General features: G+C 37.9%; 1 protein-coding gene across 3 annotated transcripts in view; it reads left to right on the forward strand.

The window, feature by feature from the left end:
* RAB3C (RAB3C, member RAS oncogene family) overlaps positions 1 to 25,570 on the forward strand; it is a 129,245-nt gene extending 103,675 nt beyond the window's left edge. For all 3 annotated transcript variants that reach the window (XM_038124203.1, XM_038124201.1, XM_038124202.1), the window contains exons 4-5: positions 4,642 to 4,766; positions 17,398 to 25,570. In XM_038124203.1, the coding sequence (XP_037980131.1) occupies positions 4,642 to 4,766; positions 17,398 to 17,585 (313 nt within the window). In that variant the 3' untranslated portion in view covers positions 17,586 to 25,570. The remainder of the gene's footprint in view (positions 1 to 4,641; positions 4,767 to 17,397) is intronic.
* The last annotated feature ends 1,181 nt before the right edge of the window (positions 25,571 to 26,751 follow it).

Here is a 26,751-nt window from a genome sequence, read left to right on the forward strand (position 1 = left end):
CACCTGAGATCCCACCATTACACTGTGACCTCTAATAATTCAGCTAATGGACTTTGCAGTCACTATGCTGTAGATAAAGACAGGAGAATTTTAAGGATTAATCAGTGCGCTCAACAGTAACTTAAAAAAAAAAAAAAAAAAAAAAAAAAAAAAACAAACTTTGGTCAAAGTTTCTTTAATTTGGTTTTGGTTTGTTTGAAGTTTTTTGCATAGGTTTCGGTTTTTAAATTTCTTTTTCCTGGCAAGATAATGCACCCCAGTTCATTGAGGACTTGTTTCATAAATTAAAACATCAGAAGTACAACATTTTTTCTGAACTTGCTGGAATAAACATTATACATAGTCCCCTCTGGAACATTTTGGTTAGGGTATTTGTCTTGCTGTTTGTGTATGTGACTTACTACATAATTAATCTAAAAAGTCTCTCTGTGGTAGGCAAGCATCCTTGGAGGACTTGGTCCAAAGAGTGGTGAATAGATTGAGGCTATCTAAAAGTTCATATTCTTGGTATATTTACTTTATGACATGTCTTTACTGAATGTATTTGCTTGCCTTCCATGCAGTCTGTGGGTGAAAATACACTAGAGTCTATTCCAGGGTATATGAATATTTGCCATGGACATAGATGAGTTAGTGAAAACTGAACATCTGAAGAGATATTCAGAGTAAACTCAAGACATGCCAGCAGTGGGTGCAACCTGAAATATATTGAGTAGTGAGGTTGAAGATCTATTCCCAGCTGGCCATGTGGTCATAACTCACAAAGGTACAACACATATATATGCATATACACATGACCACATCCAATCACATTGCAGACAAAAACACCAAGAGCATCATCATCCCCACGCTGCTCCCCTCCAAAATAGTGCAGCATCAAGGTCCATTCATGACGATATGTATCTGTGCAAACATACACATTGTGGGTCCCTCCGTCAGCTGGGCTCATAACCTCAATCTGCCCAGTAGCTGCCCCTGGATCCCAGCCTCCTCAGTTTCTGGCACCTGGACATAAGTCTCCAGTGTTGACTTGCAGTGATGGGTTTCATACTGGACAGTGGGGCTCAGACTTACTTGGAATAACCCTGGAAGGGACCTGGATGTGGTGTCCAGGTATTTTTCTGAGTCTTAATTTGGTAACCTGCTTTAGCACACTCCTGGTCCACCAGGATAGTGTACACAGGCTTTGGATAATCTGATGTTTTCCTTTCCAATAGGCCTGAGAGCAGCCAGGGCGAGGATATTATTTGGGCTCTGTCTCCTGCCATAATCTCTCTGTGCTTCTTTTGGACGTACACATAAGCTTTTATCACCTTTTGTGAACAGTCCAGTTTCCACAGCAGTGACATCAGAGCAGCTCCCCATATTGCTATCTACCTCGTCTTCCAGCATCTCAGCTGCCTCAGCCAGCTGAGGCTGCATGTTCGTGAATGCCACTCTGTCACACTGTGCAGCATTCCCTGCAAGCTGGCCAACAGCACACAGGCCCCTTGCCATTGTTGCCTGGGCAGTTATTTGAAGATCTCTCTGTTTTAAGATAAGCCAATAGCATTACTTTTGTATGCATTCAGCTCTTTTCTGACAAGGGGCTGGTAGAATTGCAGTACAGTGAGAACAAGCATGGTGTTGATCGTGGAAAGTAATGGATCATTGCACTCCTCCATTAATCTCCCCCTCTGGAGTCTATACATTATAAAAATTCAAGCATGATGGAGATTGCCTGCCTACTAGAAAGGGAAAGATTCACAGGGTAAATTACTATTGACATACACCAGGTCACTGAGAGTGAACAAGAGCTATCTTTTTTCAGCTTACTGCAAACACCATCTTTGCCTTTTCATGTCTTCAATCTTCCTGAAGCTGAAGTTCTTTACAAGCGCAACATTTTGTATTTTGGATTTATCAGAAGCCTTGGTCATTTGTTCCTTGTATGCAAGGAACAGCAAAATCTCTTTTTTTTTCCAAGTAATCTATGTGTTGGCTTTAGTGGAGAGTTGTGGGAATCAAAACCTACAGTGGCCAATAGTGAAGCTATATGTCTAAAAGAAAGCTTAACAGTGATAAGCCTATTATATCCTTTGAATCAAGCTTCTCCTGATGTGGAGTTGTGTGTGAATACATTTGACTAATTTTCAGTCAGTTATATTTTTGTTCTACTAAGTTGTTTGCAAAATTTATGCCTTTGGATCTGTTTGCAAGGACAAGATCTCTTCTTATTACTTAAAAAAAAAATATAACTAGAAGATGAGACAAAAGCAAGACAGATTAAAAATATCTATGAATGAAATAAGTTGCTTTAGTAATGAGAAGAATTTGAATGCACAGATTTGTAGTTATGGAGTAAAAAAATCACATCTGGCTACAGTAAAATGATGGGACCTTACATTCTTAATGAAAGAAACTCATGTAAAGCTCTGGAGGCAAAGTCTGCAAAACATGGCTGAATGAATGCTCCTTACAGTTTTGTGATGGTATTTCTTCAGGCTGTATTTCTTCATCAGTTTATTCTATTTCAACTTCATAGATTATGTACGTAATTCCTTAGTAAGTGAAGCTTAATATCTCTACTGCATATTTTGCTTTGAAATGTATTTGATTTCATGCTGACATAAAGGGAATAAATTGGCTCCCAACTAATAATTGTTCACAGCTAAGCTCTTTTAGAGTCCTTAATGGATTAACATACTCTGACATTTGAGGTACTAGTATTTGCAAAGTTGCTGTGGTAACAAATGTAGTTCAGGTTAAAAAACACAATAATAATTCTACTTTGCTTAACCACTCAGCATGATTCCAAAAGGACATTTGCAAAGTGAATGCATGTTGTCCTTCTTTTCTGAGAAATGGTATCTTTAGAAAAATATAAGTGTATGGGGAAGTCTGACTTCTTTTTGGTCACAGTACCTTACACCTATTCAAATTACTGTTAAAACAGATTTAAAGTAGCACAGTGTCTATTTCTTGAAGAAAATATCAGGTCAGACCCAAGAGAACAATCTGTAACACAAAATGTCTGGGACTTGCCTCAGCTTCTTTTTGGTCATTATGATTAAGTGAAACATTCATAAAAGCAGTGCTCCTTCCCTTTAAATTTCTCTGCCTATCACTGCAAACCCATCAGACGAGGCCTAGAGGGTTTTTTCGACTCATGCAGGGAACCTGTAGGGAATGGCATTGGACCCAGGGTCACAGTGATAGCTATAGCAGCTTTTGCCCATGGCCATCCCTCTGGTTTTGCAGTAAGCAAAGCCAGCTGGGGATATTTGATCCATTTTCTGTCTTTCACTAGAATCAGTTGTCAGACTAGATTAGAAAAGATCATAATCTTTTTTTTTTTTTTTTTTGAATATAAGACTTTGCAGACAGGGGTCTTAACAAGTAGAGACGATGGCTGTGTTATGAGAATGGGTCACTAGAGAATGTACCCATGCAGACCAGCTTCCAATACATTTAAGGGACAGATTTTTGAAGCTATTTCATCTTTTGTCAAGGAGACTTTGAGAAAAAAAGTCCACCCTATGCTGCAGGATCCCTTTCCAGAGCATTCTCTCATAACTATGTAGTTATAGAAGTTAGTTTCTATTCTATTACCATTTTCCTAAGCACCCTGTATTGTCCAAGGAAGGAGGGAGGAAGGAAATGGCTGGCAGAAAGAGGTATGCTCTCTGTCTTTCTCTCTCTCCATTGATCATTGATCCCACCAAAAACTTCAAGCGTAGAGCCAGACTTAGTCACAAGCTCAAGACAGTGTAAGTGCTGAGAGTAAGTTTCCTGCATCCTGTGTTACCATCAAGGGCACATCCTGCTCCAAGTCAGAAGGTGATAACCAGCAGCATCACTCTTGGATGAGCCAAGAGACTGCCATGGAGCTTTCCTTCTACAGAGCAGATCTGTGCACCAGCAGAATGGTGGCAGGCAGAAACTGATAGTTACCACGAGTGTGGTCCCAAGTCACCCATTGTCTGCTGTTACTCAAAGGAAGCACTGTAAGCTGTTTCATTACCAGCACTCGTGGTCCCTATGGTGTTTTAAGGCCTCAGATTCTTCCATTCAGCTGCAGTCATGGTTAAGGCTTGTATAATTTAATCAGAAGATAAATCCCACTTCAAACTCAGCCCCTGCCCATGGCTTAATGCACAATGTAAGTGTTGCTGACCTTCAGGTAGATGAAATACCTGTAGAGGAATGTGCTGGAGAGAAACAACAGAAGGAAGACAGACTTGCTCAGAAATTTTTGAAGTTTTGCTGCTGAATTTATATCCCAATCTCAAAAGTAAAAGATAAGAAATTAATACACTGCTGATTTTCTTTCAGAGCTCTGTTTTTAGATTATAAGGTTTGTATTAAAATTTCAAAATGGGAGAAAGTATCATGTCTTCTTTCTAAAAGTAAAGGAAGAATGTTGATGGCAGGAGAAAATATTATTTTCAGCAAACAAAACTAAAACCTGTGTTGATACTATCTCTGTAACAGTAATACCTGACAGATAATCCTTAGTTTATTTGAAATCTGTAATTAAACAGAATCATGTTACCCTAGTTGTCAAAATCAGCATTGTCTCTTTCGTCTTTTTGCAACTCTGTTTGAAATCAAGGAGAATTTGCTTTGCTTTGACTCCTCTTTCTCCCTGTCTCTTTCAAGGTCAACTCAAATCAAAACATACTCTTGGGATAATGCCCAGGTTATTTTGGTTGGCAACAAATGTGACATGGAGGATGAACGGGTAATCTTTGCTGAGAGAGGAAAACATTTAGCGGAGCAACTTGGTAAGAAATGACACATCAAAAGCTTTGTGGTTGCTTGTGAGAATGCACAAATTAAATTCATTTATTGCTACAGTATTTGCAAATACATGTTCATGACACATTCATTGTAAAGGAATAGTCGACACTGCTTCCCTTTTATTTCTACAGCCTTTTTGACATGTAACAAGGAAACAAGTCAATCAAAAAAACCCCAAGCACTGTCCTCTAAAAAAAAAAAAAAAAAAGGAAATGGAAAAGGAAAATAAAATGAAAATGAAAAAAAAACACACAAAAAAAAAAAAAAAACACAAAAAAACACCCCACACTGAAAAAAAAAAAAAAGAGAAGAAAGGAGGTATTGCAGAAAAAGCTTACTAGACCTTTTTGCAACTTGAGTAGATTTGGGTTATGATTAGCAATACCAATAATCCAGAACAGAAATATGCTGCTGTCCAACTCAACTCCCACTGCTAACACTTCATCCATTGATCTACTGTACATTCATAGAACTGTAGATATGAACTTGTTTCATAAAGTCTCCCTCTGGGAAGCAAATTCTGTACGCAAGAAAATTGCCAAGCTGTGAGCACCTTCATTGTTTCTGTTTCTACACAACAGTGTTATCCTTTCATACCATGAAAGGTTTTTGAAGTGGCACTGGCCAAACTTTAATGGAAAATCTCCAGAGTATTATTGTAATACTACTACCCAGCTGTGGGAATTCATAAAATCAGAGGGTTTTGGGAAACTACTATCAAACAAAGTAAAACAAAAACCTTTAATTTTTTTCCTAAATAAATTAACCCAAACAATCAAAAAACAATATCCAAATAAACAAACTCATTCCTATATTATTCAAACCCTTATTTTTGTAAATACTAATAAAAACGTAAAAGAAATTATTTTAACTTTACCTAATCAACCTCCAGCTGTAACACAAATACTAACAACTTACAATAAGCTCACATCTCCACAACATCTTACTAACATACAAATTAATACTTTTAAAAAACAAATTATGAAATCTCAAAAAAATTAAGGGAAAACATTAAAAAATAATTTGACAAAAGCTTTGAAAAAAATTTAAGACAACAAATAAAAAAATTAGAAAAAGCTCTAGAAACACAAAAAATTTTTTAAAAATTCTATTAATACTTGTAACTTTTATCAGACATGATTATACCCTTTGAACTGATTGGACTCTCACAGCATTAAAATTGCTGTGTTTTAATATAACAATGCTTAGTGTGAGCAAAAAATTAATAAGCCGATATATTATAGTAAAGCTATGAAATACAAAGTAGTTTATAAATGACACAGTTACAAAAGTTTCTTTTTTTTGTGAACCGAGAGGGGGAATTGTGGGAATCCATAAAATCAGAGGGTTTTGGGAAAACTGCAAAAGGCAAGCCTCAGAGACAGCAGAGCTGTGATCAGAGCTAAGCAGTAGCCATGAGATAGGTCAGCAGAAAAATTATTTAAGTAGAAAAGTAAGGACATTAAAACAATGGTCTGTTATTGATGCTTGTCTAGAATAACTCCCTAAGCTGCAGAAAACTATATCTAGAGAGATATTAGGAAGTTCTAAGCTTAATAATAGAACTCTATGAATTGTATCTTAAGGCTTACAAGCAGGTATTGTATTCAAAATAAGCAAGCATTGTTTTAACTGAAGGTATGTGTGCTTATAGGGGTTAGATGGAACTACTGTCAATATGCTTTTGTTTTGTGTGACTAGTCAAAAAACTTATGAAGTAACTTGTAACATTAGGTTTTTTGTCTGCTGCCTGAGATGTGAGCTGTTGGCATCTTCCCATTGTCATAACCATGTAATGAGACTGATGCTGAAAAATAAAACGGCTCAAGGCACATTCCGGGCAGTCCTGTCCTATTTGTGATTTGTACATAGCCCCCCGGCTGGCAATACCCAGCCTCTTTTTTCCTTCAGATATCCTGATCTCTGGAGGCTAAGCTCAGCAGGTGTGTAAATCAAACTCTGGCATTGTTAGAGGTCACTTTATGTACAGGGAATCATAAATTATGGGCATGGATTTGTTACTATTTTTAAAACTATGTGTGGTAAAAGCTCAGTCTGGTCAAAATACATGTAACCAAGATCTCCTTGTCACTATTCCTATATAGGTAGGTAGAAGAAAGGATGTTTTAATAGGTAATCTAATCTCATACTGGTGGTTCTCAAGTCATGTATATTCATAGGTCAATGACCTTATTTTTTAAAAAATACTGTTTTCCACTTGTACGATTACTTTTCCTGGTAAACAATTTAATCAGAGTAACATACCTTCCTATTGTATCTGTCTTAATAAGTGTTGCATATGTGTAAAAGAACTCCTTGAATGAATATATTAACGATTACTGTTAGTCTTTAAAAGATGACAGGAAATATTTAGCAGAATATTATATACAGAAAACTTACCAATATTTGTAAAGGATTGAGTTTCTCAAAATGCTTGCAACCAAACCATTAACAGAGGATACTTATCTTTGCAGAAATACCGGTCATATTTTTATATATATTTTTATGTATATGTTCTTCCCATTTCTAATGTTTACTCATTATACTAGGAGGTAGGAATGTGTGTTCATTGGAAAAAGAGATCCCAAGGACCTAACTGTATATTTTTATCATGAATTTTGACAAGGTGCTGAAACGTTTAGCAACAACCATAAATTTTCACTATAGAGTTTGAAATATTTTTTTAAGTCAGATAAAAAAATCTGAATTTCTATTCCTTGAACCATATTCCTATCAAAAAGAAAATTAATGCAATTAATTGACAAGGCATCCCCAAGGTCATAAATTTATCAAGACAAGAAGGAACTTTGCATGTTTTACAGTCAAGAAGCCTCAGATGAAATAACCAATGCTTGAAAAAAAGAAAAAAGGGTAATGAGATAGATAACAAAACTCATGTTTCAGTCTAAAATTCAATCTTTTTGGAAGAAGATTATCCTCTATTTCCATATTTATCTACTCAGGGGGTTTCTTTTCTCGGATATATATCCTGTGGCTATCTCAAGGGCAGAGTATTGTATTAGATAACTTGTGTCTCTGATCCACTCATTTACTGGAGTCAGACTGCACACACAAATGTTTACATGTTTCCTGTACAGCTGCAATAATTTCTTAAGTCTTCCCAGACACTGGGTGAGGTGATGTCAGCAACAGCAGAAGAAAGACTTTCCCTTAACTGCAGTAAGTGCACTGGCCTTGCTGGCTGGTTTGGACGGAAGCCATTGTGTTATACACATGGGACTGTCTTTTGTTTCTCTGGCAATAAGCTGATAACATCTCTTACAGACAAGTTTTATAAATAACAATATAGATTTTTCTGTCCAGCTAGACATTTTAAAACTGTGGGCCTTTTGAACACAGTGTTGATCACAGACACAAGCCAATAAGATTCATGAGTGCTGCACAAAAACTACACTGTGACACCCTCTGTTCTCAAGTGTGGTTTTATTTTCAGCCCTTATTTATTTGAAGTCACTGAGAAAATGAACACATGCACCTTCGGGGGTGAATATTCAAAAGGTCAAAAAGAGCACTGGGAATTAAACATGGTGTTCTGTTGAGAACAGTGTTATTGGAAAACGAGGCCTCATTTTGGCTCCTGACCTCTCTGAAAAGTGTGGCTTCAAAGTTTATTAACAAGGTCTAATCATTCATTTCTTTAAATCTCTGTGCTGGCTTATTTCTCAAGTGTACCCAAACAAGGATTTTAAATGAACCAACAGTAAGTCTCATTACTGTTGGAGGAGATCTGCTGAACGAGACAACTACCCTGTGGTACATCTGCATACCTTTTTCATGGCACTACTCAAAGTTCACAAAAGAATGAAGGAATAGTTAGGAACCCAGACCTGATCTTGAAGAAAAAATACGGAATTTTTATGAGGTCAGAATCTGTCTTGTTTGCGTTGAAGATTTTTTTTTTAATTTATTGTTAATAACATGACACTGGCAATACCACTATGGATCACAGCCACAAGCAGTGTTGTAGGTATTTTGTAAAAGATGTGAACAGGCAAACATGCAGTGATACTTTTCCTGACCATAGAACATTAAATTTGTGGGTCTCATAAACCGAATGCAACACATTTATATTCAATAGGTTTTTGTAATTTTTTTCCATGGATTTATACAATGATGTCTTTGAAGCCATATAGAATCATACCACCCACAGCATCCTTTAAATATGCCCAGTTTATCTGTTATCTAATGCTCCTTTGAATTGGCCCCCAATAATTTAATTTTGTTTTTCTTCACTGTTATATTCTTACAAACAGTGTACAATTGTTTGCTGTTACCTGCTCTCTACCTCTCTGGGTTTCAGACAGCTCTGTCATATTCCCTTTTTCTCCATTAGGTAATTCCCAGAATATTTAATTGTTCCAGGCATAAAGACACAAAGACATACATTAGTCATTCCTTATCATCCTATTCAGTACTTTTTTAAAGTGGTTTTTTTTTCAGAAAGCAGTTCATAGTTAACACAATAACATCATTAACAGGTTAAGGTGACAATGAAATGAAAATAGATGAGATTAAATAAAGTCACGTAACTTTTCCTCATATAAATACTATTCCAAGAATGTGTAGAAATGTCACAAACCAACCAATAGAGAGAAATAATTAATGCAAGGTTAGTATTGATTTGGTTATGACAGCAAACATACTTAAAGAAGTTTATTCACTAATCATTACCAAAATAGGGTATGGAATATAGTTCTTATGATATTTTCTGTCTTCAGGAATATTTGCTCTAAACAGTACATGGACAGGCTATGGAATGAATAGAAATATAGTCAGCACTTACATGCGTTAAAGCATTTTAGTAAAACAAGAGTTGGGACTTCTTGTGAACAAAAGGCATGCACTCTTGCCGGCTGGATTGCTCACATAGTTTTCTGAGATATTGCTCTCATGCCTTTCAGCAAAACTCATACATTCATACAAGAGTGGTGTTGTCAGAAGAGAAATAAAAGGAGTGACTCGCAGGTGGCTTGATGTCTTGTTTCTTCTCTTCGCAGTCGGTATGATATATTGATATTGTAATCTACATTCCAGCTAAGGATTAGCAGGTACAGGTGTGCACAGACCTTTGAATAGATTCTGAATAACTGCACAGGGAAATGGATAGCTGCGTGTGCAGTTTGACATTCAGCTTTTCCATTTATTTGGGACATTCTTCTGTGCCTCTTAATTAGATACATCAATTTTTATGTGTCGTTTGGTTTCTCAGGTTCTTCTTATGCTTTGCCATCCAGGATCAACCATGGCTGGGGGCATTCATCATATCTAAGCATGCCCTAGGCTGCACTTGCCTGTTTTCTAAATTTATTCTGGCATGCTATTTCTCCTAGAGGCCAGCTTCCAATGTCAGAAAACAAAATGAAACAGGCCCTTTCTGGGTGAGCTCTCACATTATCTTCTGCAAGGGGCAGCAGAAACCAGGCCTCACACTGTATTCAGGGAAGCTGCAAAAGCCTCTGAATATTATGTGTGTCATAGTCAGCAGTGCCTGTGACTTCAGTGCACCTCCACAGCTTGTGACTCCGAGAGATAGTAATTTTACCCCTCAGGTGTAACTACATACCCTATCTCCATATTTTCTCTTCTCATTTGGGTGACTCTTCCTTTAAGCTTTCCTTTCCTTTCCTTTCCTTCCCTTCCCTTCCCTTCCCTTCCCCTTCCCCTTCCCCTTCCCCTTCCCCTTCCCCTTCCCCTTCCCCTTCCCCTTCCCCTTCCCCTTCCCCTTCCCCTTCCCCTTCCCCTTCCCCTTCCCCTTCCCCTTCCCCTTCCCCTTCCCCTTCCCCTTCCCCTTCCCCTTCCCCTTCCCCTCTCCTTTCCTTTCCTTTTTGCTTTTCTTTTTCTTTTTCTTTTTCTTTTTCTTTTTCTTTTTCTTTTTCTTTTTTTCTTTTTATTTTTATTTTTATTTTTATTTTTCTTCTTTTTCTTTTTCTCTTTTTCTTTTTTATTTCTTCTTCCTCTTTTGTTCTTTTTGTCCCTCTTTATTTTTTCTTCATTTTTCTCTTATTTCTACTTCCATTTTTCTCTCTCTCTCCTTCTCTCGACTCCCAGTGCTTTGAAAATAATTTTCACCAAAAATAAGAAGAAAAATTCTTACTTCAAAGAGAATCATCCTTCCCTGACTATGTAGTTTTCATTTTCTTCTTGGCTCATATATTTGTGTAGGTAATGGTTTTGCCAGGGAGACAACAGAGACAGGATTGAGCTGTGATTGCATTTCTTCAAATTAAACCATTTAGCATGCCAGTAAGTGTGAAAGTGAGGCATTTGTCAGTGTTGGTGTCAGGTCTTACAGAGGGTGCAATTGTGTGTGGTCTGACCCAGCCCGCAAGAACAGACCTGCTGCTGAGATGCAACAGGAACATGACTTGTTTCTGAGTCCTTCCAGGGCTGGGGCACAAGGCAGCAGCTCCCCAGCATCAGGACTGGGGGGCACCTTCACTTGCCAGGGATATCAGCCCTGGCGGGGTAACGCATACATCAGGCATCTGTGGGCATGCTGTGTGTACTAGGCAGCTGTGAGACTAGGCACTGAACTGAAGAGGCATTTTTAGTGCTGTAATTTTGGCATGTAAATCAGGAACCAAGTGCGAACTGACACCTCAGCACGCCCAGTTTGCTTGAACAGCAAGTTCTGTTTTCTTCTGTGTCTGACTGGAGGCTGTGCTGCACAAGGCAGGGTCACCCACAGCTTAGCGAGCATGGACATATGGCTGCATCTAAATTTGCATTAAAAATGAAACTAATTGGGTTGTGCTGCAATATGCCAGTTCAAACTTCCATCCTGCACTGTTTTTTAGCTCTTTTTAATGGTTAAATGTTAGTTTCAGGGGAATGAGACAGACTGACAGCACTGACAAATACCAGTCTTCGTTTAGCTACAACACAGACAGGGTATTGGCAGAGCAATTACAGGCTCCTGTCCCCAGGATGTTCTTTTACTGAGAGGAAAGCCAACCTGCCATTGCTTTCACATACTGGGAGCTGCATTACAGCAAAGTTATTTAATAACAATGAGGAGCAAGGGTTTGCTCAGCCCATGTCTCCTGTAAACACACACACACAAAAATCTTTGCCAGAAATCTAATTTATGGCCCACATGCACTCATTTAAAAGGTATCTGGAAACAACAATCAAAATCAATACAACTGGAATTTATATGAAACCTTCTGTTCCAAAAGACTGGAAAATGAGGTGTTAGCTAGAGCATGACCAGTAACAGTCCCTTGGGTCTCCCCATTCTGCCACAGCTGACAGTCCCCCTTTAGCTTTGTTGTTGTTAATGAATTCAGCCATCCTAAAGACTGGATAAACACTTTAGCATTTCTGTTAATAATGTTTATCTTCTTTTTAATTCTCTATCTTGAATGGTAATAAAGCGCTGCTCTTCACTGAGATATTATTAGCAGAGTCCTGTTCTGAAGCTTAATGTTGTTTTGATAATTTTCTGATCATAGTCCAGCACTTGGGCTTGTTAGGACATCAGAGATCCCATCCTATTGATCTAGAGAGCAAAGCACAGCAAACCAGAGCTGCTGCTATAACCAGACAGTTGCTTATGTAGGAGACACTTTGAAGAACAGCAGTGGTCTCCAGCTACTTTCAACCCAGTTTCCTAGGAGAGATGACCTTTGCAGTCATGCCATGTGTGTCCTTTCTCTCTTTCACTAAAAAATATTGACCGTTCTGAGGAAGTGGACATCTGAGCAGAAGAGAAAGGTCTTGCAGTTGCCTTGACTGACAGCCTGTAATGTGAATGCAAAACTTATTAGATATTCTTCATAGCAGGCAAGAAGGTAAGTGCCTGCCAGTGCCCCCTCAGAACTAGCCACAGGATGAAATTTTAAGAAGGCCTTATTAACTCCTCTCCTTTATACACAATTATATTATTAAATTAGTAATTCTCATGACTTCCTGGAGGTTGCCTTTTACATCCTACTCTTACAAAGGGAGCAGCTTCCTGCAGCCATTTCTTGTTCTGATGCTGCAGTCTCCTACTATTCCTCACAATTCTGGATTGAGCAAGACACTTTCAAAAGGACCACAGCTCAAGCTTGTTTTCATGAAAGTTTAGAAGGATAGTTATTGAGGGAACATACCCTTGTGGACATCTGTAAAATGTAACATATGGAGTGATAAATTAAATTGTCTTTATTGTATAAAAACAGTCCGAAAACAAAATGCCTCCGGATCAACTTGTGAAACGTCAGCATAGATCTTGTATGTATTGTCTGTGAAAATGTTCTTAAAGTTTGCTGTCTAGCCTGTGCTCTTGATGTCGTGTTTTCTCAGGAAGATGAGAGGGTGCAGAATGTTCTTCTCTTTGCATATGACTGTGCTTTCTGGGCTTTTTTCTTTACTGTGTTTTGAAAGCAGACATAAACAAGTGTTAATGAGCAGTTATAAAGGAGCCTCTACAGAGCTAGCATATGTGTGAGGCAGAGAGGGAACAAACTCAGTAATTCTGGCTGTGTGTATGGTTCAGGGAGGCCATCTAAATGCTCTGAGTGCATTGTAGATCACCAGGTGAACAACAGAAGCATGCCAGTGCCCTGTCTAGCTCTGCTGCTGTAGTGCTCTGTAGGAGCTGCCAAGAGCTTACCAGCTTTCTTTGAGTCAGTAGTAGGGAAAGAAGGAATCAGCAAAGGAAAACAGAATTAAACACAAAATAAGCATTTAAAATATCGTATTCCATGTTTCACACAATTTGTACATATGTTTAGGCAACACTTTGATGTGTTGCATTTTCTGAGTTTCAGCTCTATTCTGCCTGACCTACCCACTTGGGCTTGTCATGTCTATGCAATAATCTCCTCTGCCTGGCCTCATCCACATCAGCAGTACAGATCATCACAGGTGGTGGGAACATGGTGTTCTTTGAGCTCTGCTTCCCTGGGCAGCACCAAATAGCTGCCTCACTTCACACTTATACCCTCATGGAAAATATTTTTTCTCAATTAATAATGAGCAGCGGAAAAAACCCTGGAAAAAGTATTAAAAGTCATAGAACTTAGGCTGTCATACGCAGGGATTTATGAAGCTTACGGTGTCAAAGAGCCATTGGTAAAAGAATTGCAAGATGAGTCAGTAGAGAAGGAGGTGTCATGGGAAAAAGATCTGCAAAGCATTCCATTAGAAAATGAAAACCAACAGAATTCTAGTGCTGATTCCAAGAACACTCTGCTAGGAAAAACTCTGTATAGCTCCTTGAAACCGTTTCACTGGCAGGGTTTTGGTTAAACAAATGAACCAGCCAAAAGAACCAACCTAATTTGTTGGGGTATCTTGCACAAGGTAATACTCCCATGAGAATTGAATCCCTTGCCCAGGACAATCAGTTGCTGTTTGAGTGCCTACAGGAGCTTCTCTTGCAAGGGTCTTTGTCATGTTGTCTTTGGCTGCATCAGATGAGATTCTGAACTCCTGCTTTACTGAATTTTTGCAATCCAGCTCATCCTACTTGCTCAGTACATACCAGGATGCTTTGACAGTGATTACCAGAAACTGCACAAAGCTTTTCTTAACTGTCTTAATTGGCTTCAAAAGACTCTTCTGTGTTACCATTTCTGCACCTGTGAGAACAGTGTCTTACCTATGTGCAGCTCCATCTGTTTTACAGCAGGAACTGTCTGGAAGGAGCTCACATGTTTGACCCATTCTCTTCTTAGGAATATGGATGTTTATTTGCACATTCAAGCATATAAAAAGCATCTATCATATGTCTATACACAGAAGGATCTGTTTGGGCTAATTTCCCAGACTGTTCAAAATTCCCACCCCTACAGTTCCAGTAAAGAATATAGCATTAGTTTTATTGTGGAGGCAATTGGGTGCTCAGCCACTTTCTCTCAGGTCTGTCCATTGCTTCCTCTATGCAGCAAAACCTAGCCTAAAAGGTCCAGGCAATTAATGTCCAAGTTGATGGAATACCCTCATAGCCTGATGTCCAACTACATCGCTGCTATGACTACAATTTCCTTCTTTTATTGAAATAATTTCTGAAATTCCATAGACATCTCCAGAGTATTTTATTTGAATAAATTATTTTGTGCTTGACACTGTAACCCTCCATTTAATCTGGAGAATTGGTGCCTTGTAAGTTTTTCATGATGTTCTCATGCGAAATACCCTCACTAAGATAGTGTGTTTGTTTTCTTGATCTTACATCCTTGTTACAGTATTTCTTGACATAGGCCTCCTCTCTGTGACTCTTCTCCTTTCATTTTCTGCTTTTCACTGTCTAGATCTCTTACCTAGATATCATATCTGCTATTTCATGATCATTTTATGTGCTCATTATTCCATCTTTATAACTGTAAAAATGGTTCCACTCCTAAATGTTCTTTAGATTCAGTGTTCTTCCTATCATCTCCAAAGCTTTGGTGCACCATTCCCCCATTGTTACTCAACCTTCTGCCCTATGATGCCGCTTGCTCCTCTGTTGAACAGCTGCTTTCCTCCTCCTTCCTGTGGAGAAGACACTAAGAGTTGTGGAAGATTCTTAACTGCATTGCTGGGCTAGAGCTGCATCTGGGTTTCAACACAGCATAGTGAAATTGTGGAGGATCTTCCTTTCCCCAGGCAGCTCCCAAATGATCTGAATAGCTTTCTCCTGCCTGCAGCTCTGCAGGAGGGCCAAAGCCACCAGCAAGTGATGCTACACTGTCTTTCCTCATTTTCCTTCTAGTTTAGAACAAAGGAAATGTGTGAGCAAAGCTAAACTAAAGCAGTATTTTACAGATTAAAACTATATCCTTGTATGTAATATTTGTAGAATTTCTTTTATTATTCACAGTTTTCCTGCTTTGCAGAGAAATGTGGAATGGAGAAGTTTTTATGGTAATGTATTCTCATACTGGTGAGCTCACCCTTACACTTCTTCCTGATACTAACAGAAGTCATGTGACCAAATAAATCCCTGTACAATATTTGTAGCTCTTGTTGTCTAATCTCCCTATGAACACTAGCTTTTGCCAGTGCTTAGCTGCTATACATTTAAACATTTCAGTGCTTCATGACACTTCAGTCCAGCACCTTACATAAATTAAAAATACCAAAAAAAAATTCAGAGCAGAGTTGAGTTCGTACATTGCTTATTACTTCTTGCTGGGTTATCATGTCAATCTAAATGTAATTATCTGCAGTAGTTCTAAGGTAGGACTCAAATTGCAAAAGCTGCATGGACAACTGTTATAGGACTGAATGTCCTGATTACATTCTGTTTAGATGGCATACTGAATATATAATACTAATGTGACCAAAGTACTTGCATTTAAATTTCATGTGGCCTTTCGAAATGTAATAAAGCAAAACATTCAAAAAATCAAACCAAACCACCAGACCCACAAAGATTTGTTTTCTGTCCTTCTGCCAGGAATTTCAAGTAATTGAAATTTTCTGACAGGGATTTTTCTCATACTTAAAGACAGTGGTAATTACACATTAATATTCAGATTTAATCAGAAGGAATCAAAACAGTTATGCAAAGAGTAAGCCAGACTGTGCAAAGGCTTCTGTAAAGCTACCAGTGAATCAGATGTTTTGTAAACTGTTTCAATATTGAACCCATGGGTAGTGGAAAGACAGGAATGGAAGAAAGTTGTGAATTATCAGGGAATGGTGAGCAATGTCCTTACTTGGGAAAAATGTGGGAAAAATCCTAGAAAAAAATAAATTAAAGAATGCAAATGCTTTGCAAAGGAAACAAGCATGTGGGAAGACCCAGCATGGGCAGAAGCTTTCTAGGTTGCAGGCTGACCACCAAGCTGCAAACCTGGCGTAGATGAATGAGACACATGTGGGAGGTGAGATGTGGTACAAATGAAGGCAGGGAAGAACTTAGGAAAACTGTCTCTGGAGGGCTTAGAACAGCTGTCTCCTCTCTATAAAAACTTCCAGTGTCCCTTAGGGGCTAAGTATAGCTATGGTTTTTGCCTTTGGGCTAATCGTAGGGAATGAATAGATAAAAAGTCCTTCTGTACAAATTAATTAAGATATTTTCTTTCTTATGTGCATTTCTGTTGTTTGGGGTTTTTTTTTTCTTTTTTTATTTGTTCTGTTTGTAGAGCTGGGAATCCCTTTGGTCCCATTGATTCACATCTAGCTTTAGTAACTATCAAATTGCAAGAATCTTTTCTTGTCTTGCTTGGTTTTTTACCTGTACTTTTGCAAGCATTATTTGTATTTTGGCACCACCTTAATAACACAATGGAAATGGCTGTTTCCAACTGAATAATGCTCAGAGGAACATAATAGTTAGAGATGGAGCAGCAGATTACGTGTTCCCAATGGCTGTACATATAGGGCTTTCCTAAAATAATTCTCTGAAACAGATATCAAATTTTAGATTAAACTGTATTAAAGTAGAATTTTTCTAAGGGAATGTATTTGGACTGGTCCTGACTTCATCCAGCCTTGTGTAAAGCCAGTACCACTAGTGTACTTACTCTGATTGTGTTACAATTTTAACTGCTCTTCTTTCATATGTGTGCTCTCATGTGTTTCCTTTCTGAGTGTCTCTTGCTCAAGAGAAGTTTGTATGTTTATTGGAGATACCAAAATATGCCTAGAACATAAACATGTTCTTTATTTTCTTAGGATTTGAATTTTTTGAAACAAGTGCCAAGGAAAACATTAATGTCAAGCAGACATTTGAGCGACTTGTGGATATCATCTGTGACAAAATGTCAGAAAGTCTGGAGACAAATCCCACCATTGCTGCCAGCAACCAGAACACACAGCTGAAGGACACCCCTCCTCCACAGCAGCCCAACTGCGGCTGCTAATGCAGCTATCAGCAAAGGCAGCTCCAGTGTGTTCTATTGCCAACAGAGTATTTATGAATGGTCTATATGCCTTTATTTATACTGTCTTATTAATTTGTTTTGGAGAACAGTCTTGTTTTACATCAGCTGTTCGGATATGCATATGGGGATTGAGCAGTTTTTAGTCTGAAAGGAAGATCCATATTTTAGAACCTGGCTTTTGCATGCAAGGTGTATATTCATTTCTCTTTTTTACTGTTTTGCATCACACTTCAGCTGGTGCCATGTCTTCAGACCATGTTTGCTTATAATTGTCTCTCGCTTCATCGGTTTCAAGCTATATAGCTGAATTTTTAGGGTAGTGGTCAGGGTGTTTTGACTTAGCTTCCTGATGCCACTTGTATATTTTCCTGACTGAAAATTAATTTAGAAGTATTCATGTAGTGAGCAAATCCCTCATTCTGCCAGATCACTTGTACAAGGGACACTTTCTGGAGCACATTGCCTTGGAAAATCCACACTCACTATGTTACACATCCTGGCTGACTGAAAACTGCAGAAATCAGAAGAAAGTTAGGACCTGGGCCCAAAGACATCAAAATTCCCAACTGTTCATCAACAATTTCCAACTGGATGTGGATATTCAGTCCAGAGTCTCAGAGATATTAGGTACTTCATCCTGTTTGGACAGCTAGTGTATTTGCTTTTACATAGGAGCTGCATGTCTAAGCAACAATTTTCTGAAACTGACTTAATTTCTCATTCCATCCTTATGGAGATCCCAGTCTTACCTACCCCTGTAGTAGAAGGCTATTTAGCTCTTTCCATGTCTGCCTGCATGAGACACTAATCACACAGTCCTACATTATGTCTGACAGAGCCAAATCCATTTTGTTTGGATGTTCATAGCCAAAAGCTGCCTTGTCACATTGCTGTCAAACCTGCATGCTTCAGTTTTCAGAAATTTCATTTCCCATTCAGTCACTGAGACTGCTACCACCACAGTGGTTATAAATGTCTGTATTTTCACTCAGACCTATTGCAGAAATGCTGACGGTGTCAGTGAACTGAAGTTTGACCTGATTTTTTCCATTTATTTTGGCAAGAGAATTAGGATTTTTAAACCTTTAGGAGTAATAAAAAATTGTCAACATTTCTAATCTTAGGCTGAATACATTGAAAATACCAGCAAAAAACTGTGAAGATAACAGAATAAAGTACACAAATTCTTTTATGGTAAAGTGTTAAAATAGTTATATTTTATCGTTTTTACTCCTCTAGTAATTGGTGGAAGTTTCTTACATCTGTGTCCTGAAGTTCTTTGTAAAACTGCTTTACTTGCATCATAGTGACCTTTTGTTAACTACAGCATAACTAAAGAAGCCCTGATTATTTTATTTTTCCAATTAGACAGAATTTAAGACAAGGCTGACATTTTTTAGACTGTCAGCAATGGGAAAAATCTGAAAAATAAAATAAAAGGAGGTAACACATAGTACACTGAGTGACTCACAATTGAAAATAAATCCTTCTTTACAGTTTATGTTTTTTGAAGGTAACTTATGTAACTCCTGATACACACTAAGAGAAAATGGCCACTTTTAAAAAATTTGTAAATAATCTAAATACACTTTGAGACAATAAAAGTTACTTCCAAACAAGGCATATAGACACAAGTAAAAAGGATATGCCAGGAGGGTTCTACCTGGGCTGCCTAACTTAAATTGGTCAATGCTGTCTTCAGTCTGGGTTTTTAAACCATGTCTGTCCTGTTAGCTAGTTTATTTAAGCAGTTTTACCCCTAGTAGTCATGGAGACTGATTTACCTCCATGAAGAGAAAGCACCCTCCTTTTTAGAGTGGAAGACCAGCCAGGTGGAAGAGGTATGTGCTATCCAAATGGTGATCCTTGTTCTCTAAAGGGTGCTTTTTTTTTTCCCTTAGCATGTTGCTAAGTGTGCTGAGAGACTTTCCCTAGAACGTTTTCACACCCAAGGTGCCAGCTGATTAGAACAAACAGAAGTGATACAAAGTTCAGCAAGCTTCATTTGGGATGGCTGCTGGGCAGTTTTCATGCATTTATGTTATGTCAATGATTCCTGCTTGAGAAGAAGGAGGAAGAAAGCCTTGAGATAGAATTCAGCTTCAGCTCTTGAGTTCTTTAGACGAGTCTTAGGTTGTATTATTAGTCTGAGCCCTCTCAGGCAAGGAGGAGAGAGACATAATCAAATTGTCAAGGATTTTTGGGCATATCCTGAATCATGCAGCTTGGCAAGAAGTGGAAGTATTCTTCCAGTTTTGCTCTGAGATGTGGAATTTTCATCTCCTGTGCACAGTGCAATAAGGAAAAAAAGACTTCAAGGCGTCCCTTGCTGGAGTCACACTTTGCTTGTATTCCATTGCAATGAATTGAAGACCCTCCCTGCCTGGCTATGACTGTTTAGAATTGGTAGTAGAAGTACACTATTAGCATATATCTTTTCAAACAAATTGAGTGATAGATTAAAAGTTCTGTACATAAATGGGATTAATTAATTGCTTGTCATTTTGCATCAGAAGACTGGGCAGAAGAGTAACAGCAAAATTTAAGGAGAACCCCTGATTCAAGTTTCTGAGGCAGCTAACCTGCTAGGCCTTCATTCATATCTGGCCTCCTGCATGAGGTGGGGTGGCTGGGGGAAGCAGCTGTTAGAGTAGTGCTGTTTCTTAGAATGCTAAAAATGTGTTAAAAGGAAAAAGCTTATCTGAAATACAGCAGCAGAGAATGAGTCTTTATCTAAAATCTCCTCAAAACTTTGTACTAACACTCAGACATTGTCATGGAGCTCAGAGTTAGATTAATTTTTATAATGTTCAAATAAAATACTTGGAGTTTTTCAACATGAGACTAAAACCCTGAGAAAACCACTCAGCCCTCTCAGTTGACACAGTTTTGAATAGAAGTTTGCAAAGAATGACCTGCTGTGGTCCCATCAAACCAAATTTATCCTTCCATGGCTTTCTCTGAAATTGAAAATGTGTGGAAGTTCAAGCAGGCTTTTTCTTTTCAAACTGGGTTACCTACTGTCGGAAAAGTAGGCTTTGATTTTCCATCACAGGTTGGCTTTTACAGTCACATGCTTCACAGCAATATTGAGTTTTCTGCTATAAAGTTGGTCATGTTTAGATCATGAGCATCATGATCTCAGTATCTCTCTCAACTAGAACCTAGCTTTTGCAGAGAAACAGTAAAGATAGAAAAGTTTTTGAGAAGTAGCTTACCATGCCTTCCTCAAATATTCCAAGAATTCTTAAGGGACTAGCAGTGTCAGAATTTTCATTCTATGTAAAATTATGCCTTGGCCTCCTATGGGATAGAATATCCAACAGCAGCCTGTGTCAATCTGGTTCAATTCCTCTCGACCTAAAGGATCTTTTCTTAAATTCAGGTAGGCCAAACATTTTTGAAGAACCTGCCACAACTTGATCAAGGGCCTAAATTTAAATTATGAATGCCTTTTTCTTCACATATATCCAGCAGTCACTGATTATAAGTTCCTGGAGGAGACAAGCAGGTTTTGGTTATATCCCTAATCTATCCAGTGGTGTGGCACAATTCCTTCAAGTTCCAGGCTACAAAGCACCATATTTTGTGATGGAAGAGAGGAGGGCTCAGATGAAAACTGGGATAGCAGAAACAAAACTACTTTCAGCCTTATCACAAGTGAAAAAGTGAAAAAGTTCTTGCACACCTTGCAACAATTTGTTGTACTTTCAACATAGAAATAAGACTGAATGTCACAGCAAATCATTGGTCCAGCCATAGATACCCCCTTCAGCAGAGATTTATCCATTTGGTGAGATACAGCAGTTAATACACAGAGTAGTTAAATTTCTGAGAGATGAGATGCTTTTGGGCAGAGAATCCTGAGCTACATAGTGCCAGCTGAAGCTGAACTAATACTACATAATCCTTTTTCCAAGTTATGATCTAGGCTAAAGCTTATTGGAGCAGGCTAATCCTGTGCATGGGCCATGCACCAGCCTTATCCTGCTCTGACAATGTGCTGCTTTCTGCACCTTCAAGCTATTGGTCAGAAAATACCTTGGGAGCACCCAGGAACATGGGGATTGTCTGGTTCCTGTGGTGCCTCTGGCACCAACCTATCAAACAGCTAGCCAGCCCTGCTGGGTTGAACATCATATGCATGTTTTTGATTCTTTTAAGAGTTCATGTTCAGAAGTTTCAAGTGCAACTGACTTAATACTGTGTCTGTTATTTTTGGTAGTGGTGGTTAGTTTATGTAGACTTGTTCATTTGGTGTTTTAAATAAATATGAACTAGCCTAATTTTCCATCAGAAAATACTGTTTCTCTCTGAACAGCTGTGTAAGTGACTGTTAGCTGGAATTGTTTTTTCCTTTGTGCTTATACTTAATGCAACACCTAGAGAAATTACCTGAGCAACTACATCTATGTGGCCTTTTCCAGAGCACCAGTCAAAAAGATTAAATTTTCTTCCCTGTCTGCTCAGCTCAGCTGTACCACCTGCATCTTCTTTATTTCAGAAATGAATTATTATTTCAGGATGCACAAAATTTGCTGGAGTTTCATCCTAACTTTGAGAATGCATTAAATTTGCCATTTTTAGGGAAGTAGCAAGAATTTTACATTTGGTGGTATTGCATTTATTTCTTTGGAGCAGACAAATGATGTTGTAATTGCATTCCAAGAGAAACCCCTTTACAAACTCCACCCATCCTAAGCTACTGTTTTCTATATATATATTTTTAGCTAAGAAAATTTTATTATTTACATTTTTAAAGGCATCAACTAAATTTCAGTTCTGATGACAGACTGATTCCTCCTTGGCCTGTTTCATATAGACTCACAATGTATAAGCCTAGTCTTCTTTAGCATGACAGATTTAGCAATGTGGAACCATGAGTTTGAAGCCTCATAGATCCATCCTCAGGGGGTTTAGCAACATATCTTCACTTACACCAACAGGGGAATAAGTTGTGTTAATTTGCACCATTGATCCATACATTCTGACTCCAGATTCTCCAAGGTTGATCACTTTTCGAGTCTCATTTAAGAAGTCAACATATTTCAATTATTTGAATGAACTCTACCAATTTTATTTAGGGGTAAATCTAGTTCACCTTTGCAAATTAAGCTTTCTTTTCTTTTTCCTTTTGTTTATCCATGGGTGTTCAGTAAAGCAGAATTTGTGACTACACACATATTATATGCATATATATACAGTAGTACATCTTTGATACTCATTCATTTCCCACGGTTACTTGTTTATATTCAGTGCCACTTTTCCCAAATTTATCCTTTAATTGTCATTAGTGCTGGAAATCAAATGTGTTACATTTGAAGTCCATGAGTTTATTAACCATGGTTCCAGCAGAGGTAGATGGCTTGTCATTTGTACAATAAGATACTTGGTATCTGATCGGGGGGGGAAGCAAAGTCCTGATTTCCCCATAACCTCACATTCACCTATAACACACAAAAGTGAAGGCTAGATAGACATTGTTTACCACTTCTGGTGATAAATTTCCTCAAGTAATTCTGACATGTACCTGCAACTAGTGATATATGAAATGTTTGTGCTGTAACTCCTGTTTGGTATTTTGTCAGTAATGTCAGATGTGTTGTGATTCAGTTGGACTATCACAATGTGTAACTTATATACTAGCATTCGTGTATTTCAAATGTCTTACATGTTGCATGAAAAAATGTTATAAAAATAGATATTTTTTCTATTTTTGAATACCTCAAGACTGAGGAATCATGGGCCAATAAGTGCAATATTTAATTATTTACTCAGTGTATATAAACTTGTGTGAAAGGGAGAAGCATCATGTATGTGTGATAAGCTGTTGATGATGCCTGTGTGGCTTAAGATTTCTAGTAAATGTACATGTCTTGTAGAAATATTATATAGTAAACACTTTACCAGTGTAGTGTAAGAATATTCTTAAGTAACTTAAGCTATTTTTCATATATGAGACTATGGTTAAAGATATTTGTATGTTTACTGCAAGTGCATGTCAATTTTACTTTCAGAGTTCTGAGTGTCCTTTTTTGAGAATTGTCATGTTACACCAACACTAGTGGGACAGGCCTTCCATCAGAAAATGCTTTAAACTATTTATAAACTGTCTGCCTATATTTTTTAAAGCATGTTCTTTAGAAGCATTAAAAGAACCTCTTAGAGCTCAGAATTTATGGTGAGATAATTATTTATTCTTAAAGAGTCACTTACATGCTCTGTCTGCCTGTATTGCATAATATCATGTGGACATTTTCTTTATTCTGATACAGTTAACTCATAATACTTACCTGAAATAAATAGGGGTACCCAATATTCTTGCAGATAATTTGTCAGACTTTGGTTGGTGCACATGTTTGCAAACAGCTTCAAGGTCACAGCCAGCAGCACAGCAGAATGGAAGGTGACCTTAATTGGTCAGTTTTGACAATGAAGTTTCTTAACTTCTCTAGATACTAAAGATGGAAGATACCTCCTTAAAGATGCTGACCTACATTCTTCACTTCATTTTTACATGGCCTTCAGAATTCAACATTTCCAGTATTAGGAATAAAGCTGAGGTAAAAATGGAAAAAAAAATGCGGGCCAGAATCTGACCATGAAATTAAAAGGAGACATCCAATAATTTATTTATTCCTACTTATTTGCATAATTCTAATGGTTTTCTAAGAACACGTGCAAGGCCATCAGTACTCAGCAACACCTTTGGGTGCATTTGGAACCCTAAACCCTGAATCACTGATCTGCCATCAGTTCCCAGCTGTGCCCATAGAGCCTGCAGAAAAGCTCATTCTGTTAATTTTTGCTAAATCTCCAGCTTCAAAGGCATGTGTCATCTGCATTGGGAATTTACTAAACAGAGACAGAACACTGAATCTGGGCCATGGGGAAGAATTGGGGAATTTGTTTTGCCAGACAGTTTTCCTAAAAGGAAGTATATTTTTTAGTACCATGCTAAAGGGTACATAAGTAGATTTTAATTTTGTCTGATGAATTTTTGTGACAATATATGAGGTTGAATAAGTTATGTGTTTTTGTTGCATTGTTTTGGTTTTTAAATTTGCTTGATCTGGAAAAGAGTGAAATTCTAAGGCCTACTGGAAACCGGTATCGAAGGTTTCCTTTCTGATGTCATCAGATACACTCTCTGAGAAAGCAAAGCAGCCAAATTGCATTAAGTAGCACATGACAATACTTGCAGTGACCTGAAAAGTCCTTAAAAAACTTTTTTTGTACCTAATGCCATTAAAACTTCTGCAAAATTATATAGACCATAGTGAAATTAAAATGTATGTAGATAGAAATTAGGGATTGCTTAATATAAAAAGGAAATTCTTGGCATCAGTGTTGCTGAGCAACAAAGTAAGAGTCAGACTATGAGGTACCACTAAAATGGAAATGCACACCCTGCTACATGACTCCCTAAACCTTTTGTTGTTAAGTGACCTGACAGTTCAAGGGCTGGCAGAAAATTTTACCTAGCTTTTTTATAATTACTCACAGGCATGTAATTACATGCACAAAAATAAATGCTTTCCTTGAAAACATGTAGCTGTTCTGGTTCTCTCAAAACAACTTGTTTGCTGAACTGTTCTTGAAGAAAAATTGAAGTATGTGTTTAGGATACCTTTGTGAGGGGGTGAGACTCAATCTGTGCCTTCTCCCCCGACTCTTACTGCAATATAGCTACTGTGGTTTTAAAAATATGTTAGCTAAAATGCTGCCTGGCGATAAATTTTGTGAATCTTCTCATAAATCCATGGAAGCTCTTGTCTGAATGTTCCGTACAAGTTTATCCACATGGAGAGTTTTAATTCTGTGCTGATGTAGCAACCATATGTATTCCATTGGATATTCTTTTTGTATGCGATTTCTGTATACCAAGTGGATTTTGTTTGTTTAATTTTTTTGCTGAAAGTTTTTTTTTTTCCTTTTGCAATTAGAATAAATATTCAAGAGACTATATTCATGAATATCTCAGTTGTGGTGATATGGTCTTACACCTCATCCCTCTCCCTTCACTTATTTCCTTTAACTTACTAAAACTGGAGAATAATAACTTCATTTTTGTCTAAATGATTGAGAAAGATACCGCATCTGCAATAACTCATTTCACTAATATTCTCTCAGTAGCACTGTAGTTCTGTATGAATTCCACAGAATTCACTGGGGACTTTGCTGTAACAGTCTGAAGGAGAAAGTTTGTTAGACATTTCCCTAGCAAAAGCATGCTGCCTCTAAGCTGACCCTTTAAAATAGGGCAAAGTTGTTTTTTTTCTTTTGATTTTTCACTGTCGAAACTGCTTAACAGTTTTTGTCCTTTTTGGACACTGTTATTACTTGCTCATGTAATCTTAGTTCAAATGCACCATCTCAGTTGTGGTCAGTGGTTATTTCACAAAAATCATGATGCATCACTGTCCAGTTTTTGCTTTTTCCAACATTTACATACACACTTGTGCTAGTTTGAACCCTGCTGTGACTCCTGAATTTATTTTCCCTCCACATAAATCCTAAGTTTCAATCAATCTGTTGATCAGGTTGCACCGTCCTCTGTCCCCCCTAATTCCTGTGAGCAGATGTCTACCTACAAACTCCTTCAGCACACATCCCTTCTCACTGTTCAACTGTGTTCCAGCCAAGCCCCCCTATTTTTTCTAGTATATTTACATCTCATCTGCAAAATATCTCATGATAATTGATTAATTCTCTCTCAACACTGAGTGCTTCCTTGTTTGCTGTTTGTGATCCTATATCTCTAGACAGGTTTTTGCTGAAGGGTCTATTTGTGCAGCTCCCTGCCCTCACACATGGAGCATCTCTTTGTAGCATGGACTCTTGTCACCAAATCACATCTGAGAATGAAACTCCTTCATTCCTTCAGATATTGGCAAATGTAGTGTCTTTTTCATCTATCTCTCTCATTCCGTTGCCCTGTGAGATTGGCCCTAATCTACTTGCTTTGTATTAGGAAGAGTGGAAGACAAGAAAAATAGGTGTAAGAGGGGAAGGATAGCAGGGAAAACAAAAGATGATTTCTGATGGATACCTTGGAATGAGAGAATTTTTGAACTGATTTTATTTGAAACATGCTGAAACTTTTAAAGAACTAGACCAGGGAAAATCATAGATGGGTAGATGA

This window comes from Motacilla alba, chromosome Z, assembly GCF_015832195.1.
Source record: "Motacilla alba alba isolate MOTALB_02 chromosome Z, Motacilla_alba_V1.0_pri, whole genome shotgun sequence".
NCBI lineage: Eukaryota > Metazoa > Chordata > Aves > Passeriformes > Motacillidae > Motacilla > Motacilla alba.